The sequence below is a fragment of the Poromitra crassiceps genome (assembly GCF_964638095.1).
Source record: "Poromitra crassiceps genome assembly, chromosome: 9".
Classification (NCBI taxonomy): Eukaryota; Metazoa; Chordata; class Actinopteri; order Beryciformes; family Melamphaidae; genus Poromitra; species Poromitra crassiceps.
The window spans coordinates 24,048,284-24,068,585 of NC_139630.1; the positions used below are offsets into that span (position 1 = coordinate 24,048,284).

The 20,302-nt window shown below is 47.4% G+C and overlaps 1 protein-coding gene and 1 pseudogene across 2 annotated transcripts in view; one reads left to right on the forward strand and one right to left on the reverse strand.

Moving 5' to 3' along the window:
- Positions 1 to 90: 90 nt before the first annotated feature.
- LOC310782854 (ectonucleoside triphosphate diphosphohydrolase 5-like) overlaps positions 91 to 20,302 on the reverse strand; it is a 25,313-nt gene continuing 5,101 nt past the window's right edge. The window contains exons 2-14 of the mRNA XM_083643630.1: positions 19,886 to 20,124; positions 17,296 to 17,375; positions 7,437 to 7,580; positions 6,814 to 6,889; positions 6,285 to 6,320; positions 5,442 to 5,530; positions 5,268 to 5,350; positions 4,672 to 4,733; positions 2,240 to 2,341; positions 1,829 to 1,972; positions 1,447 to 1,503; positions 1,124 to 1,239; positions 91 to 485 (exon numbers count right to left, since the gene is read on the reverse strand). Coding sequence (XP_083499756.1) covers positions 402 to 485; positions 1,124 to 1,239; positions 1,447 to 1,503; positions 1,829 to 1,972; positions 2,240 to 2,341; positions 4,672 to 4,733; positions 5,268 to 5,350; positions 5,442 to 5,530; positions 6,285 to 6,320; positions 6,814 to 6,889; positions 7,437 to 7,580; positions 17,296 to 17,375; positions 19,886 to 20,117 — 1,305 coding nt within the window. The 5' untranslated portion in view covers positions 20,118 to 20,124 and the 3' untranslated portion in view covers positions 91 to 401. The remainder of the gene's footprint in view (positions 486 to 1,123; positions 1,240 to 1,446; positions 1,504 to 1,828; positions 1,973 to 2,239; positions 2,342 to 4,671; positions 4,734 to 5,267; positions 5,351 to 5,441; positions 5,531 to 6,284; positions 6,321 to 6,813; positions 6,890 to 7,436; positions 7,581 to 17,295; positions 17,376 to 19,885; positions 20,125 to 20,302) is intronic.
- On the forward strand, positions 8,707 to 14,151 carry LOC310782945 (U5 small nuclear ribonucleoprotein 200 kDa helicase pseudogene; annotated as a pseudogene). The gene has a single exon. The product of its transcript is annotated as a U5 small nuclear ribonucleoprotein 200 kDa helicase pseudogene (transcript).

Consider the following 20,302-nt stretch of genomic DNA (forward strand, 5'->3'; position numbering starts at 1 on the left):
GATACTAAAATGCTTGAGGGGGCTTAACTGGGGCTTGGCAGATTTGTGAGGGGCTATACCCCCCCCCCCCCCCCCCCGCCCCGCCCCGCCCCGCCCCGGTGTAGCGGCGTCCCTGCAATGCTACATGGTGTGATATTTGCAACAGCTTTCAGTCAAGTGTCAGCCCTCAGTGCTCCAGAGTAAGGCAACCCATTGCTCATTTACAGCTCAATAGATTAACACTTCAGAATAATTGCTTTCAAAATGAAAGGAAGAATCACTCATGAGGTTAGCTACACCCTTATGAAACAAACAGCAAATGTCTGGAGCAGTTAGATAAGGCAGTGAACATGACCCTGTACGTTTGTTATTGAGCAGCACCCGAATCAGCAGTATTGGTTCCTCCCGTTGCTCTCTTCTCCTCAGTGGATCTTCAGGTTGTGGAAGTGGTCGAACGTGGCGCCCAAAGCCCAGCTTGCCTCCACGTTGTTCACTTTCTTGGTCAACTAGGAGAGGGGAGGGGAGGGGGGGTAGTATACCGAAACACCAAATCACTCAAATGCCTTTTTGTATTTATTGAAATAAAAAAGTAACAACAGAATGTCGTGTAGAATGTTCCGTTTTTTGTCAACTGCATATCTGTGTTATATTGTGGTCTGGGGCATCATTACCTCCGACCAAGGAGGTTATAATGTTTTCGGTGCCGTTTGTCTGTCTGTTAGCGGGATTACGGGAAAACTACTGGGCCGATTTCCATGAAACTCGGGGTGTAAAATGGGCCAAGGAAGAACCAATTAAATGTTGGGGTGGCTCAGATTTGGGTCAATGAAGGGGGCTGGGCACCAATTCTCAAAATGTGCATATCACAGCAGACTGAACTGGCCTTGGCGGAGCGCTTAGTTAAAACAGTAATTACAAATACTAAAAGAAGGGCATTTGTAGCTTAATTAATCTTGTTTGTGTTTCTTTGAGTATGATTTTTATCGGACTGGTAAGACTGCATAACGTATGCATAAGTCGTCCTATGATGTCACACCACATTTTGAAACACCATCTTGATGTTGAGCTGAACTACAAATGTAGTTTTCTAAACGAGGCCCCAGATCCTGTTGATTGCGTGCGGTAATTATGACCACTGCCTTACCTGCAGCAGCGTGTTCTCCTTGAAGCCAAAGCCATCCTTGAGCAGACAGGTGATGTAGGTCATGTCCAGACATAGAAAAGGACTAAGGGGACGGTACTTGGTCATCGTGCTGCACACTGAGCAGACAAAAGGGGGAGTCATGTCTCTGTTAGGCTGGATAATTAGTCATCTGTATGCTGCGCTGTGAGGGAGAGAGGGGGGCAGGGTCTCAGAGGAGAGGACAGAAGTCCACACCATTGAGATGCGCCCCGAGTCTCAAGTACAGCGCGCTGTCACGGTAATGATGCATGGCCCGAGCGTTTCAGGACCGCAGCGCGACTCACCCTCTTTGGCTCGTTTCTTGAAGTCTCTGACCTCCAGCGTTCCTCCTCGGGCCCCATCTGCAACGCACAGGGGCGACGGGGATCATTTGCCTCATCCAACATGCTGGGTCCATTCATTACAATGAGAGCAGATCCACACGTACATTTCCATAATGCTATTAATAGATCTGTGTGTGGCCTTTCAGCTCGGGAGTGGCAGAGTGATTCCTCTAAGCACTAACTGCACACCTACGGCTCGTCAAGTCCACTGAGACAGACAGGCAGGTGCTGCTGATGATGACTCACATCTCCCCGCGTCTGTCTCCAATTGGAATAATGTCCTGCTGGGTCTGTGTAATTATATAAGGTGTGTTAGGCTCCAGTAGGGGGTGTGTGTACTTACCGATAAGGCCTGCGTCCACAGCTCTGTCGAAGTAATAGGAGAACGCATAGAAAACAACGCTGTTCTCGATCTCGTGCGGCCGATGGATAATCCCCGTCACCACCTTAAGCACCTCCTGATAACAGCGCTTGTATCCTGCGTAACCTGGAGCACAAACCGAGAGACGCCGATGTAAATTGACGCACCGTGCGTTGGGGGACATAGGAAATGCTGCTCAAGACCCTTTTGATGGGTTTAAGTCAACAATACTGCCTGCGTTAAATGCCAAGATAACATTTAGCAATTTTATGTAGGCTATTTTGTTCAAACATGTTAGCGGGTGCCATATATTGTTAACAGTGGGGTTTTTTTTACTCTCCGGCTGTTTGTAGTGATCTGAAGAAGCTTGTTTGCAAGGAAACAAAAGCTTACCTTCTGGGATCCCGCTGACTTGATAGGTGAGCCCTCCAAAGCTCCATTCATCCCTGAAAGTCTTCGGCAGACAGGAGCTTCTGAAAACCTGCCAATCCAATCCTGTGAAGAGGACAGACGAGAGTTTTGTCTTCCGATTGGCTAAGCGGCCACACACTTTTGTCAGTCACCCTGGTTGTAGACCGCACACCTGGGTCAGTCACCCTGGTTTTAGACCGCACACCTGGGTCAGTCACCCTGGTTTTAGACCGCACACCTGGGTCAGTCACCCTGGTTTTAGACCGTACACCTGGGTCAGTCACCCTGGTTTTAGACCGCACACCTGGGTCAGTCACCCTGGTTTTAGACCGCACACCTGGGTCAGTCACCCTGGTTGTAGACCGCACACCTGGGTCAGTCACCCTGGTTGTAGACCGCACACCTGGGTCAGTCACCCTGGTTTTAGACCACACACCTGGGTCAGTCACCCTGGTTTTAGACCGCACACCTGGGTCAGTCACCCTGGTTGTAGACCGCACACCTGGGTCAGTCACCCTGGTTTTAGACCACACACCTGGGTCAGTCACCCTGTTTGTAGACTGCACACCTGGGTCAGTCACCCTGGTTGTAGACTGCACACCTGGGTCAGTCACCCTGGTTGTAGACCGCACACCTGGGTCAGTCACCCTGGTTTTAGACCGCACACCTGGGTCAGTCACCCTGGTTTTAGACCGCACACCTGGGTCAGTCACCCTGGTTTTAGACCGCACACCTGGGTGAGTCACCCTGGTATTAGACCGCACACCTGGGTCAGTCACCCTGGTTTTAGACCACACACCTGGGTCAGTCACCCTGATTTTAGACCACACACCTGGGTCAGTCACCCTGATTTTAGACCACACACCTGGGTCAGTCACCCTGATTTTAGACCACACACCTGGGTCAGTCACCCTGGTTTTAGACCGCACACCTGGGTGAGTCACCCTGGTATTAGACCGCACACCTGGGTCAGTCACCCTGATTTTAGACCACACACCTGGGTCAGTCACCCTGGTTTTAGACGCCGAGTCAAGATTTGCTGTGTGAGCTAAGTGAAATTGAAAACGAGATTTTTTTTTGTTCTATTGTCCTGCATATGAAGATGCAAGTGATGTACACTTTAGTCAAATGTCCTATTTATGTTGACTTTTTTGAGATGGACGACTATGAGAAACTTGAGCTGTGCTTCAGGAAAGGAACTTTCTTGGCAGCAGATTTTATTTGTCGGGCCTGGGAGCAAAGACGGAACATTTTGTAATATACTGGATTGTTGAGCATTATGTTGATGTTGATGTATATAATTTATTTTACCACTGCAATGGTAAATATTTGGTATCTTGTAAACCCGTGAGGGTTGAGCACTCTGTGTGCGTGACACGGAAATAAAAGAATCAAATCAAACCAATCAAATCAACCGAGGTAGTGGCTAATAAGACAATTTTCTCAAAAGCCCTTCGGTGATTCATTCACTACACATCTTTTCTAAGTGTCTCATTGGAATTGTTGATTAGGAATTAACATTTCAAGCGCATCCCACAAAAACGTGTTTCTCTCCTCACCTTCTCTCACTACTTGGAGAAAACGGGGAAGGACAAAACATTCAGGGAATCAAGGTGTAGGCCTGTCACAATCAATTAATCGACTTATAGTCATTACAACGTAACTTAATTAATCGACTTGTCGTATGGACATGACCTCAATAAGTTTTCTGACCTCAATAATTGCGCATTGTGTTCGTTTACGTAAGAAAAAACTACACTGAGACATCTTTTGCTGTCATTTCTGGCCGTGCTGCTTCTGTACTCTCTTCTACTCGCGCTCACTCACACACACGCGCGCACACACACACACACACACACACACAAACAAACAAACAAACAAACAAACAAACAAACAAACAAACAAACAAACCAGACAGACAGACAGACAGACAGACAGACAGACACACACACACACACACACACACAGTGTGAAGGTGAAGATAACGTGTTACTCGAGAACTTACTTTTTTTTTTTTATATAACGGTTTGTTTGGAATGAGCAAAAAGATTTAAGTGAGAATTCCCAGTGAACTGCAGTAACATTGTAGAATCCTATCGGGGTCTAGAGGGTTAAGAATTAAAAGTTCATTGCTATTTGAAAGTATGTACTTGCCTTATTATGCTATTATATTATCATTATATCAGTGGCAAAAAAAATCTTAAAATGACAATATGTATGTATCTGAAATGATTCCAGGGACAATAAATGGACCAACAAACAGTAGTTATCATGACAGGCCTATGAATGGGCTACTTGGAGAATTGGCTCACACTGTTGTGTCTCTGGATCATTTTTGAGACACAATGAAGACTCACGAGAAGACTGACGAGCCACCGCTAATGGCAAACGGAGTACCTTTCACAGTCGTGTACCTTGTGCGCCCAGAGCTCCCAGTGTGGCCAGTCGCGCCGCCATCAGTCCGTTCCCCAGGTAACTGGGAGGGAGTCACAGTGTTGTTATGCAAATCCAGCCAGGAAAGAGAGAGACTGTCATGTAGCATGTGTGTGTTACTCTGGAAAGTAGGCCAAACAACCACATCCGCTTCCTAGTGACTATACAAACAGATTAAGTTTTCATGATGAAAAGCCTTTCAGAGGAGAGTTTTGAGTTGTTTCACTGAAAATAACTACAACAACTAGGTCAGCTCACTGCACACAGAGGTTTTCTTCGCAGTCCGTGTGTAATGACACTGGTCTATTCTGCAGGCCAATTAAAATATTGTGAATAGAAGGGCTACATTCAGTATTTGGGTAATATGCAAGTCATCTTGAATAAGGATTAAATCAGACAGTAATTATATGCACTCAAATATAATTCAAATCCATTTTTAGCACGACTGTCTCTTGCAATTATGCCAATATCTTGCAAAAAGGACATTTAATGACCATTGCACGGGCAGCATGGTATTATTATGTCACTTGAAGGCAGTATATGATAGGAAATTTGCATTCATGAATAGATCCGTTACCTGTGAGTGTATAATTCATATGTTGAATTGAACATGTCAAATCTGGCAGCGTAATCATCACTGGGAGCACTTTCAATGGTTTTCTATGGCGGGATATGAAGTGTGGAGATTACACATCACAAAGTGATTCACATTTAATTTTCAGAGAATTGTCTTAAGATGCAAATAACTAACCCTCAATTTTGGCTGGAAGGTGATCTGCGTCGATCCTCCACCCAAGTCCAAGATTCCCACAGTCTTCTTGTTCTGCACATTCAGGTGACCTAAAAACATTTCACACGACACCCACTTGAATCCAGCAGTGACTCCACGGCGGAGGAGAGAGAATCAATTACACCTTAGATGCTATCTTTCAAAGGCCGATTTTGGCAGGAGAGCTGGAACCAGAAAGCACAAAATCTCAACGTTGAGGTGGATAGATCGCACCCATCCCCTTTTAAGGAAAGTAATTGTGTTGGGCTAAACTGTAAGTTTGTCAGTGTGTTCAGTAAAACAGTGTGCAATTGCATTTTCAAATACCATTCTAATAAATTGGAGTGAACATTTTGAATTAAATAGTTTTGACTCAATCTGTCCACTGAGTTATCGATATAATGTGATGTACATATTATTACACTACCTGGGTGGTACAGGGCAAGTTGTGTTTTCAGCTCTATTTTTAATTTTTCAGTAGATTGTGTAGAGTATTGCAATATATCGCAATATGTATTGTATCACAATGTATCATGATAAAATTGTATCGTGGCCCATGTATCATGATCATGTATCATATCGTGCGGTCCTTGCCAACACGCAGCCCGACTGTAAGTGTACAGACTCAGCTTCTGTCTACCAGTGAAGAACAACGGTCTATAATAAGACCCTGTGACAGTTTCAGCTGAGACCGAGTTTAGCTTAGATACTGTATATATCTGAGCTCAAAAGACACAAGTGCATAAATAGTCCAGGCTTCATTTAATCAGAGAAGAAAACCAGTATGCTGTGTAGACCGTGTAGACACGAGTCTTCAGACCTCACCTGTCAGAAAGTTCACCGATACCCAGGCCAGGATTCCTACATAACAGAAATGAGCAAACAAGCAAACCAAGAAAGAGAAAAGCTAATTTTAGAAATGATACACACATATTTTCATAAAAAAAATCACAATGGTTACAGCAAATACAAACACTAACAAGTGCAAACACATGAGCAAGAGCTATCATTCAAAAAGACTAGTTTGAAATGCTGACAAGTCCATCACACTGTGGCATCATATGTGACCTAACACCATACATTTCTTTCTCACCACGTAATGACAGCCTTTTAAGGTCACAACAACTTTGTGGCCAAAAGCAATTCCATTTTCTAAAGTGTCATCATAAATATACGATAACAATAATCTACTGCAATTTAGCGAAACCTCTTCCTGCGTAAACAAACAAAATGCACAACATGCTAAAACCGGAGGGGAGGGAAGACTGATGCTCCAGAACCAACGTGAGTGACGGCGATCGCCGACGAGTGACTTTCGAGTGGTGCTTGTCCGGGGGGGGGGGTCAGACGTTACCTTCATCTGTACCGTTCATGATGCTGACGCTGTTGTCTGGGACGAAGAAAGGAGACTCGTCAAAGACGTCTTGAACCTGAAGGAGAAGAAGGGGGCGGGGCATAGAATGAGGTAGACAAGAGAGAGAGAGCAGCAGAGCGAGAGAGAGAGAGAGCACCAGGGAGGCGGGGAGAGAGAGGAATGGCCTTAATGTTATTGGCTGTAATGGTAGCTCATCCAGAGGTGCCCTCCACTAGAAGGGATTAATTAATTCCCCCAGGGGGATTAGTAAAGTATCATTTATCTCCCAAGGTGCCCCCGGGCCATCCATTACTACCTTATCCCCTGCACAAGAGCCATCCACCTTAAGCTCCTTCCACCGCTCTGATAACAAGGCCTTCTCCTCCTCTGTAGTACCTGTCAAGCCACTGAAAGCCCACGCTGCCTCACAGGCTAAGAAGCGGCTTTAGCTTAGCCTTCCTCCCTTAGCAGTGTCAGACAGGTGCACTGTCCAACATGTCTCTGCCATTACACACACCTGTGCTGTTATCTCCGCCCCCCTCCCCCGTTACACACACCTGTGCTGTTATCTCCGCCCCCCCCCGCGCGCGCGCGCTGTCCGAACAGGACCTCCAGCCCTTTACCTCGTCAAGGAGAGCCTGGGCTTTCTCTGGGGGCAGCAGCCGGAGTCCAGCTGTGGCCCTGAGGACCACCGGGGTCCTCTTCCACTCCAGACGAGGGACGGTATTCTTGGCCACCTTCAACAACATCCTCACTGTGTGCCCACCCTGTAGAGACACACACACACACACACCATCCTCACTGTGTGCCCAGATGTAAAATTAAAGAAGGAACATTTATGCACATGTTTTGGGAAAGTGACCGTTTGAACAGTTTCTGGAATTCTATTCATTTATTCACTAAATTAGTTTTGGAAAGAGAATTTGACCTAAACCCTTGTTTGTATTTAGTAAACGACATGCCTGCCTTTCAATTAGACCAAAAACAATGCAGAATAGTAATTACTATAACATATTTTGTTAAGAAATGTATACTTATATTATGGAAGAATGAAGGTCCTCCAACTTTCAAGATGTTTACAGACCAAATATCAAATTTTCTGCCCTTAGAAAGATTAACTCTTGAAAGGTACCGTGGTCACACTTTTGAAGAGTTATGGTGCCCCCTTTTCTCCTGCTTGGAAAATTTCCCTCATGCCGACTGATAACTGACTGAGATATCTGTGGTATCAATCCCTATGGACACTGTAACTCAAAAACACATGTCATAATGTTGTCACTACTTGTTTTATTCTTTTGTCTTTTGTTTTGTTTTGTTTTGTTTTATTTTTATTTATTTTTGTTTTGTTTTGTTATTATTGTTGTTGTTGTTGATGTTGTGTGGGTTTCTGTTTTGACGAGACCCTGGGAAGGGAGGGAAGGAAGAAGGGCTAGGATATTCAGTTTTCAGTGTACTGTTAAATTTGTATGCTCATTTAAATGTGCCTTTGTGTACTGTACACGTTGCAAAATAAAAAAAGATGGATAAAAAAAACGGACACACACACACACACACACACACACACACACACACACCTGCCAACATTAGGCTGTGAAAAAGAGGTCCCCTTCATCAGTGATGGCACTTTAGCAATTGTGATGTCATCAGTGATGGCACTTTAGCAATTGTGATGTCATCAGTGATGTCACTCAAGCAATTGTGATGTCATCAGTGATTCCATTCGAGCAATTGTGATGTCATCAGTGATGTCATAAATCAATTGTGATGTCATCAGTGATGTCATAAATCATTCCTGGCTGAGGCTATATAAGTGGTGAAGCACGGCTTCGCTGGCGGTTCCGCATTGAGTCAAAGTGCGACAACGTAGCGTAGCTAAAATACAACAGTCCCACCATGGCGGATGTGACTGCGCGTAGCTTGCAGTATGAGTACAAAGCGAACTCAAACTTGGTGCTGCAAGCTGATCGCTCTCTGATCGACCGCACACGGCGAGATGAACCCACGGGAGAAGTGCTGTCCCTGGTGGGGAAACTGGAGGGGACCAAAATGGGTGACAAGTCTCAGAGGACCAAACCTCAGATGCTTGAAGAGAGGCGTGCAAAGAGGCGAAAGAGAGACGAGGACAGGCACGACATCAACAAAATGAAGGGCTTCACCCTTCTGTCTGAGGGCATCGATGAAATGGTGGGCATCGTGTACAAGCCGAAAACCAAAGAAACAAGAGAGACCTATGAAATGTTGCTCAGCTTCATCCAGGCTGCCTTGGGAGATCAGCCGCGTGATATTCTGTGTGGAGCGGCTGATGAAGTGCTAGCAGTGCTGAAGAATGATAAAATGAGAGATAAGGAGAGGCGGCGTGAAGTAGAACAGCTTCTTGGGCCTGCTGATGACACACGCTACCATGTGCTGGTCAATCTGGGAAAGAAGATCTCTGACTACGGCGGTGATAAAGAGTTACAGAATATGGATGACAACATTGATGAAACCTACGGTGTGAATGTACAATTTGAATCTGATGAGGAGGAAGGTGACGAGGACCAGTTTGGGGAGGTACGAGACGAACACTCAGATGAAGACAGTGAAGGAGAAGAGGCAAGTGTGGGCTGTGCTCTTTCAGCCAATCTTGGTGTCACAGGCGATGTGATGACAGCGAAGAAAAAGGACCTACACCCTCGCGACATTGATGCCTTTTGGCTCCAGCGTCAGCTCAGTCGCTTCTATGATGATGCCATTGTCTCCCAAAAGAAAGCAGATGAGGTCTTGGACATCCTCAAGACTGCTAGTGATGACAGAGAATGTGAGAACCAGCTGGTCTTACTCCTGGGGTTCAACACTTTTGACTTCATCAAAATCCTCCGCCAGCATCGCCGCATGATCCAGTATTGTACCATGCTGGCCAGTGCTCAGAGTGAGGCGGAAAAGGAACGGATCGTAGGAAAGATGGAGTCTGATCCGGAACTGTCAAAGATTCTTTACCAGCTGCAGGAAACAGAGAAGGAGGATATTATTCGGGAGGAGCGATCTCGCAGAGAAAGGCTGAGGAAGTCTCGTGTTGACGACTTGGAATCAATGGACGTTGACCATGGAGAGTCATTGGCGCCTCGGCAGCTGCTGGATCTAGAGGACCTGACATTCACCCAGGGTAGCCATTTCATGGCCAACAAGAGGTGCCAGCTGCCAGACGGCTCTTTTCGCAAGCAGCGCAAAGGCTATGAAGAAGTTCACGTGCCTGCCCTCAAACCAAAGCCCTTTGCGGATGATGAGGTGCTTTTTCCTATTGAGAAGCTGCCGAAGTATGCCCAGGCTGGGTTTGAAGGATTCAAAACCCTGAACCGCATCCAGAGCAAGCTGTTTAAGACAGCCATGGAGACCGATGAGAACCTGCTGGTGTGCGCACCTACGGGAGCAGGTAAGACCAACGTTGCCCTGATGGCGATGCTGAGGGAAATTGGAAAGCACATAAACCTGGACGGAACCATCAATGTAGACGACTTCAAAATCATCTACATTGCACCCATGCGCTCACTGGTACAGGAGATGGTGGGAAGCTTTAGTAAGCGCTTGGCGAGTTATGGCATCACCGTCTCTGAGCTGACAGGCGACCACCAGCTCTGTAAGGAGGAGATCAACGCCACCCAGATTATCGTCTGCACCCCAGAGAAATGGGACATCATCACACGTAAAGGCGGAGAGCGCACCTACACCCAGCTAGTGCGCCTCATCATCATTGATGAAATCCACCTGCTGCACGATGACCGCGGACCTGTGTTGGAGTCCCTGGTGGCCAGGACCATCCGCAACGTGGAGCTGACCCAGGAGGATGTCCGTCTGCTGGGTCTCAGTGCCACACTGCCCAACTACGAGGACGTGGCTACCTGCCTGCGCGTAGACCCTGCCAAAGGACTCTTCTACTTTGACAACAGTTTCCGCCCTGTTCCCTTGGAGCAGACTTATGTGGGTATCACTGAGAAGAAGGCTATCAAACGCTTCCAGATCATGAATGAGATTGTCTATGAGAAGATCATGGAGCATGCTGGGAAGAACCAGGTGCTGGTGTTTGTCCACTCCCGGAAGGAGACGGGAAAGACTGCCAGGGCCATCAGGGATATGTGCCTGGAGAAGGACACTCTAGGTCTTTTCCTCAGAGAGGGTTCGGCATCCACAGAAGTGTTGAGGACAGAGGCAGAGCAGTGCAAGAACCTTGAGCTGAAGGATTTGCTACCCTATGGCTTTGCTATCCACCACGCTGGTATGACCAGAGTGGACCGTACCCTGGTGGAGGATCTGTTTGCGGATCGGCACATCCAGGTTCTGGTGTCCACAGCTACCCTGGCCTGGGGTGTCAACCTGCCAGCACACACCGTCATCATCAAAGGCACCCAGGTGTATAGTCCTGAGAAAGGCAGATGGACTGAACTGGGAGCCCTGGACATTTTACAGATGCTTGGTCGAGCTGGCCGTCCCCAGTACGACACCAAGGGAGAGGGTATCCTGATCACGTCCCACGGAGAGCTGCAGTACTATCTGTCTCTGCTCAACCAACAGCTGCCCATAGAGAGCCAGATGGTGGCCAAGCTGCCGGACATGCTCAATGCTGAGATAGTACTGGGCAACGTGCAGAATGTAAAGGATGCAGTCAACTGGCTTGGCTACACCTACCTGTATGTGCGCATGCTCCGCAACCCCACCCTGTACGGTGTCTCCCACGACGACCGTAGTGCAGACCCCCTGCTAGAGAGGCGCAGGATGGACCTGGTGCACACCGCAGCCAATGTCCTGGACAAGAACAGCCTGATCAAGTATGACAAGAGGACTGGCACCTTCCAGGTTACAGACCTGGGATGTATTGCCAGTCACTTCTACATCACTCACGACTCGATTCAAACGTACAACCAGCTGCTGAAGCCCACTCTCAGTGAGATTGAGCTCTTCCGCGTCTTCTCACTTTCCTCTGAGTTCAGGAACATCACCGTGAGAGAGGAAGAGAAGCTGGAACTTCAGAAGCTGCTGGAAAGGGTTCCTATTCCAGTGAAGGAAAGCATCGAGGAGCCTAGCGCTAAGATCAATGTGCTGCTCCAGGCGTTCATCTCTCAACTCAAACTGGAGGGCTTTGCTCTCATGGCTGACATGGTGTATGTCACACAGAGTGCTGGAAGACTGATGCGGGCCATATTTGAGATTGTACTGAACAGGGGCTGGGCTCAGCTCACAGACAAGACCATGAATCTCTGCAAGATGATCGACAAGAGGATGTGGCAGTCGATGTCCCCACTGCGACAGTTCAAGAAGCTGCCTGAGGAAGTGATCAAGAAGATCGAGAAGAAGAACTTCCCCTTCGAGCGTCTCTATGACCTCAACCACAATGAGATTGGTGAGCTGATCCGTATGCCAAAGATGGGGAAGACTATCCACAAATATGTTCACCAGTTCCCCAAGCTGGACTTGGCTGTGCACCTGCAGCCTATCACCCGCTCCACACTCAAAGTGGAGCTCACCATCACTCCTGACTTCCAGTGGGATGACAAGATTCATGGCTCATCTGAGGCCTTCTGGATCCTGGTTGAGGATGTGGACAGCGAGGTGATCCTCCACCACGAGTACTTCCTGCTCAAAGCCAAGTACGCCCAGGATGAACACCTCGTCACGTTCTTTGTTCCCGTGTTTGAGCCTCTGCCACCGCAGTACTTCATCCGTGTGGCCTCAGACCGCTGGCTTTCTTGTGAGACTCAGCTTCCAGTGTCTTTCCGTCACCTGATCCTGCCAGAGAAGTATCCCCCGCCTACCGAGCTGCTGGACCTGCAGCCCCTGCCTGTGACTGCTCTCAGGAACTCTGCCTTTGAGACGCTCTACCAGAACAAGTTCCCCTTCTTCAACCCCATCCAGACGCAAGTGTTCAATGCGGTGTACAACAGTGACGATAACATGTTTGTGGGAGCTCCCACCGGCAGTGGAAAGACCATCTGTGCTGAGTTTGCCATCCTAAGGATGCTGCTGCACAATGCAGAGGGCCGCTGTGTCTACATCACTCCCATGGAGGCACTGGCTGAACAGGTGTTTATTGACTGGCACCAGAAGTTCCAGGACGTCCTGAACAAGAAGGTGGTGCTGCTGACCGGAGAGACGAGCACAGACCTGAAGCTGTTGGGGAAAGGGGACATTATTGTCAGTACTCCAGACAAATGGGACATCCTGTCTCGCCGCTGGAAGCAGAGGAAGAACGTCCAGAACGTCAGCCTCTTCATTGTGGATGAGACGCACCTCATTGGAGGAGAAAATGGACCTGTGTTGGAGGTCATCTGCTCCAGGATGAGGTACATCTCCTCTCAGATTGAGCGTCCCATCCGCATCGTGGCCCTCAGCTCATCTTTGTCCAATGCCAAAGATGTGGCCCACTGGCTGGGCTGCAGTACCACGGCCACGTTCAACTTTCACCCCAACGCCAGGCCCGTGCCTCTGGAGCTGCACATCCAGGGCTTCAATGTGAGTCACACTCAAACTCGCCTGCTGTCCATGGCTAAGCCAGTGTATCACGCCATCATGAAGCACTCTCCCTCCAAACCAGCCGTGGTGTTCGTCCCATCGCGCAGACAGACCCACCTCACAGCCATCGACATCCTTACCTTTTGTGCTGCTGACGTGGTTCCTCAGAGGTTCTTGCATTGCACTGAGAAAGACCTGGCTCCATTCCTGGAGAAAATAGGCGATGCAACCCTGAAGGAGACTCTGGCCAATGGGGTGGGGTACCTGCACGAGGGCCTGTCGACCACTGAACGCAAAATAATGGAGCAGCTCTTCAACTCGGGCGCAGTTCAGGTGGTGGTAGCCTCCCGTTCACTCTGCTGGGGCACCAATATCTCTGCACATCTCGTCATCGTCATGGACACCCAGTACTACAACGGCAAAATCCATGCCTATGTGGACTATCCCATATATGACGTCCTCCAGATGGTAGGCAAGGCCAACAGGCCCATGCTAGATGACGAGGGACGCTGTGTCATCATGTGTCAGGGCTCCAAGAAGGATTTCTTCAAGAAGTTCCTGTACGAGCCACTGCCAGTGGAGTCTCACCTGGACCACTGTCTCCATGACCACTTCAACGCTGAGATCGTCACCAAGACGGTGGAGAACAAGCAGGACGCTGTGGACTACCTGACCTGGACGTTCCTCTACCGCCGTATGACCCAGAACCCCAACTACTACAACCTGCAGGGCATGTCCCATCGTCACCTGTCGGACCACCTGTCTGAACTGGTGGAGAACACGCTACATGACCTGGAGCAGTCCAAATGTATCAGCATTGAGGATGAGATGGATGTGGCTCTCCATCACCGACAGTGATGGAGATAGCGACTCTGACTAATCAGTGACCCGATGACCAGAAATCACTGTAGCCGCTAATATCTTTTTTTGTTTGATCTGATGAGGGATCAGTAGCTGTTCTCACTGTAGATATTTAACCAGATTCACTTCCCTTATATTTGTCTCTAATTATGTTATATTATCTTCTCTGCTCTTGTCACAATGGCAAATTTTGTTATTAGTTTTCTTAGTTTAGATTATGTGTAAGGTGTACACCAGTCCAGAATTATGTGTACAGGATCTGTTCTCCAGTTAATGTCACCAGACATGTATCACAGGTACATGGTGAAGTCTGCTGCCCACCCTGTAGAGACAGACACATCTTCACTGTGTGCCCACCCTGTACAGACAGACACATCTTCACTGTGTGCCCACCCTGTAGAGCAGCGGTTCATATATATATATATACACAGTATACTGTATATATACACATATATATATATATATCCATATATACACAGTATATATATATATATTTAGAACACGGCTCTCTTGAATACTCGATTCTGATTGGTCAATCAACAATATTCACCGGTCATTATTTCTCGACAACCGACCGCTGCTCTGCCACACCTGGATTAATCAGTTGATAAGAGCTTTTTGTCAGCAAGACACTACTAATTAGGCCAACCAGTTGCAGCTGTGGTGTCTTGTGTGCCAATTACGAATGAAACCGCTTTGTCGTTGAAAACGCTATTAAAAAATCTATTTGAATAATTATTTTTGTCAGATTATTGAATGATTTAGTTGTAGGCCGTGTTCTAAGCGGGATAATGTATATTGAGGCGGTGATTACTGGGAAATAATGACCTTCAGGTGAACGATTAAGCCCTCCGCTACGCGTCGGGCTCAATCCACCTGTCGGTCATTATTTCCCCCGTAATCACCGCCTCAATATACATTATCCCTTACATATATATATATATATATATATATTATATACACATACAGAAATGCGTTGTTCACAATAAATAAATATCAGTAAGTCATTTTCAGTGTTGCGGTGGTTCCTTTAATTTTTCAATTTATGTTTTTCCTGCAACTGACCAGCACCTGATCTTTCTACTGGCTGTGCACATGGGAATCCTCTCTTCACCATATATATATATATATATATATATATATATATATATATATATATATATAATACACCACACACAATTTAATATTACCGAAGATGGTTAGGGTCACTTGCGATTTTTTTGTTTTGTTTTGAGTTTAAAGTGAGAATCTCTAAGATTTCAGTTCTGTTCTCTTGGGTGACACCTATGGCGGTGGGTGGTAATTACAGGTGAGATCCAAACAGTGTAATGTCACATAATGTCACTATATACTGCAAAGGCTTCATCTAAATGGACAAATTATAACTTTAAATCGGGATTCTGAGAATAAAGTCAGAATTCTGAGATTAGAGTCAGAATTCAAAGTTACTGTCAGAATTTTGAGAAAAAAAGTCTGAATTTTTTGATTAAAGTCAGAATTCTCAGATTAAAGTCAGAATTATGCAGGGGAAAAGAAGCATTATGTGACATCACTGACGATGTCACAGATGATATTATCGATGGTCTACCGGAATTTGAAATGTCTCGGGGTCCCTAGATTTTGTGACGTCAAAATAGGGTCACAAGCCAAAAAAGTTTGGGAACCCCTGCTGTCGAGACACAACATCCTCACTGTATGTGCCCACCCTGTAGAGACACACACACACACACACAACATCCTCACTGTATGTGCCCACCCTGTAGAGACACACACACACACACAACATCCTCACTGAATGTGGCCACCCTGTAGAGACACACACACACACACAACATCCTCACTGAATGTGCCCACCCTGTAGACACACACACACAACATCCTCACTGAATGTGCCCACCCTGTAGACACACAGACACACAACATCCTCACTGAATGTGCCCACCCTGTAGAGACACACACACACACACACACAACATCCTCATTCAATGTGCCCACCCTGTAGAGACACACACACACAACATCCTCACTGAATGTGCCCACCCTGTAGAGACACACACACACACACACACACACACACACACAACATCCTCACTGAATGAGCCCACCCTGTAGAGACACACACACACAACATCCTCACTGAATGAGCCCACCCTGTAGAGACACACACACACAACATCCTCACTGAATGAGCCCACCCTGTAGAGACACACACACACAACATCCTCACTGAATGTGGCCACCCTGTAGAGACACACACACACACAACATCCTCACTGAATGTGCCCACCCTGTAGACACACACACACACAACATCCTCACTGAATGAGCCCACCCTGTAGAGACACACACACACAACATCCTCACTGAATGTGCCCACCCTGTAGACACACACACACAACATCCTCACTGAATGAGCCCACCCTGTAGAGACACACACACACAACATCCTCACTGAATGTGCCCACCCTGTAGACACACACACAACATCCTCACTGAATGAGCCCACCCTGTAGAGACACACACACACAACATCCTCACTGAATGAGCCCACCCTGTAGAGACACACACACACAACATCCTCACTGAATGTGCCCACCCTGTAGACACACACACAACATCCTCATTGAATGTGCCCACCCTGTAGAGACACACACACAACATCCTCATTGAATGTGGCCACCCTGTAGAGACACACACACAACATCCTCATTGAATGAGCCCACCCTGTAGAGACACACACACAACATCCTCACTGAATGTGGCCACCCTGTAGAGACACACACACACAACATCCTCACTGAATGTGGCCACCCTGTAGAGACACACACACAGTGCTAAGCACAGAACAGCACTGCACAGCAGAGCAGAGCAGAGCAGAGCTGTCTCTTGACTCAAAGACAAAGCGGTGGGTGGTTGGAGCTGAGAAAACACTCAAGGTGTGATGTGTCGGATGTGGCTGCTCCAATCTGCACCGTGTGTCGCGCGTTTTGTCATTTTTCTCACTTCCTTACTTTCCTTCATTACCAAAGCGATTCCCTGCAAAGGGCACGTTTTTGGCAGCGTTTCTGTATGGGATATATAGAGACAGCACACCCTTTCTTTTGCGTCAATATCATTGATTACATTTGACAATGAACTCACCATTTGGGGGGTGTCAGCATATGCTGACAAGCCAGGCTTTATGGAATAGAACATCTCGTTGTCCAAAACCGGCAGCTCCACTAAAAGATACAAAATCCCCCCCATATCAAATATGCAGCCACTATTAAAAGGTCTGCTTAGCATACATACATCCAACACATAGAATATATATTGCCTTATTCAATGGACAATCTAGGCCGTTTTACAGTTTGACATTTGCAGGAATATTAGGCTAATGAAGTAATTAAAATGTACTCGTTTGCCGTTTCACACAACTGAGAGAAACTGAAGAGAAAGGAGGCTGACAAAATGCAGGTAGATTCAAATGCCATCGCATCCACCCATCTGCTAATCAGCATGGCATTGTATTGTAAATAACCTTGTGCAATACAAATTATGTCATTTAAAGGCACAGCTCACCCTAAAATCCTTAAAAAAAGTACATATTTTTCCTCTCACTTATAGTGCTATTTATTCATTTAGATTGTTTTGTGTTAGTAGTCTGCGTTTTGGAGATATCGGCCAATACAATGGGACTGGATGGCACTCGGCTTGTGATGCTCAAAGCAACAAAAAAATACATTTGAAAAACTCAACAGCAATGTCTCTTTCCAGAAATCATGACCCAGTTACTCAAGATGATCCACAGACTTGATGTGAGCAGTTTTATGTAGGAACTATTTTCGACCGAACTACACCCGCTAGCTAGCTGCTGCTAGTTTCATGTAGGACCTAGCTACTGTAGCAGCTACTGAGTGTAGTTTGGTTGAAAGTAGTTCCTACATTATACTGCTCACAACAAGGTCTGTGGATTATCTTGAGTAACCGGGTCATGATTTCTGGAAAGAGACACGGCTGTTGAGTTTTTCAAATTAATTTTTTGGTGCTTCGAGCACCAACAAGCCGAGTGCCATCCAGTTCCATTGTATTGGAGAGAAGGCAGACATCTTTACAGCCGATATCTCCAGGCAACTATCCCAAAACAATCTAGATGGATAAATAGCACTACAGGTGAGAGGGAAAATATGTATTTTGGATTTTAGGGTGAGCTGTCCCTTTAAAGTGTTTCTCACACTATCATTGCAATCGACAAAGTAGAGTGGAAGAGAAGAGGGAAGCAGGACAGACAGTACCTGAGTGCGTCTGGAGGAAGGTGTAGACTACCTGAGTGTGTCTGGAGGAAGGTGTAGACTACCTGAATGTGTCTGGAGGAAGGTGTAGACTACCTGAATGTGTCTGGAGGAAGGTGTAGACTACCTGAGTGCATCTGGAGGAAGGTGTAGACTACCTGAATGTGTCTGGAGGAAGGTGTAGACTACCTGAATGTGTCTGGAGGAAGGTGTAGACTACCTGAGTGCATCTGGAGGAAGGTGTAGACTACCTGAATGTGTCTGGAGGAAGGTGTAGACTACCTGAGTGCATCTGGAGGAAGGTGTAGACTACCTGAATGTGTCTGGAGGAAGGTGTAGACTACCTGAGTGCATCTGGAGGAAGGTGTAGACTACCTGAGTGCGTCTGGAGGAAGGTGTAGACTACCTGAATGTGTCTGGAGGAAGGTGTAGACTACCTGAGTGCATCTGGAGGAAGGTGTAGACTACCTGAGTGCGTCTGGAGGAAGGTGTAGACTACCTGAATGTGTCTGGAGGAAGGTGTAGACTACCTGAGTGCATCTGGAGGGAAGGTGTAGACTCCTGAGTGTGTCTGGAGGAAGGTGTAGACTCCTGAGTGTGTCTGGAGGAAGGTGTAGACTACCTGAGTGCGTCTGGAGGAAGGTGTAGACTACCTGAGTGTGTCTGGAGGAAGGTGTAGACTACCTGAGTGCATCTGGAGGAAGGTGTAGACTACCTGAGTGCGTCTGGAGGAAGGTGTAGACTACCTGAGTGTGTCTGGAGGGAAGGTGTAGACTACCTGAGTGCATCTGGAGGAAGGTGTAGACTACCTGAGTGCATCTGGAGGAAGGTGTAGACTACCTGAGTGCGTCTGGAGGAAGGTGTAGACTACCTGAGTGCATCTGGAGGAAGGTGTAGACTACCTGAGTGTGTCTGGAGGAAGGTGTAGACTACCTGAGTGCATCTGGAGGAAGGTGTAGACTACCTGAGTGCGTCTGGAGGAAGGTGTAGACTACCTGAGTGCATCTGGAGGAAGGTGTAGACTACCTGAGTGCGTCTGGAGGAAGGTGTAGACTACCTGAGTGCATCTGGAGGAAGGTGTAGACTACCTGAGTGCATCTGGAGGAAGGTGTAGACTACCTGAGTGCATCTGGAGGAAGGTGTAGACTACCTGAGTGCATCTGGAGGAAGGTGTAGACTACCTGAGTGCGTCTGGAGGAAGGTGTAGACTACCTGAGTGCGTCTGGAGGAAGGTGTAGACTACCTGAGTGCGTCTGGAGGAAGGTGTAGACTACCTGAGTGTGTCTGGAGGAAGGTGTAGACTACCTGAGTGCATCTGGAGGAAGGTGTAGACTACCTGAGTGCATCTGGAGGAAGGTGTAGACTACCTGAGTGCATCTGGAGGAAGGTGTAGACTACCTGAGTGCGTCTGGAGGAAGGTGTAGACTACCTGAGTGCGTCTGGAGGAAGGTGTAGACTACCTGAGTGCGTCTGGAGGAAGGTGTAGACGTGGACGCGTGTCCCTGTGCTCCCTGCATCGAACATCACGCCGTAGAAGATGCGGCTGGAGTTGGCTGGGCGGCTCAGCCTGGCAAGGAGGCTCCTCGTGCCGTGGCTCAGGTCCAGGAGAGAGGTCCCTGCCTGGGCACGGCTCAGCCCCGCTACAGCCAGCAGGACCAGCAGCAGCAGCAGCAGCAGCACCACAGGCCTCATCTTCACTCTGGAGGATGGGCAGAAAACAACAGGTCTGAATGAACCAGCTGAACCGCTGCCTATTCTTCAGAGATGTTAAGTCGCGCGGGGAGACGGCCAACAGAGGAGCAAGGAGCAGTCACATGGAAGTCATTTCCTCTGCCCTTTGACCACACCCCTTTTAGTCATTCTACCCAACCGCAGGC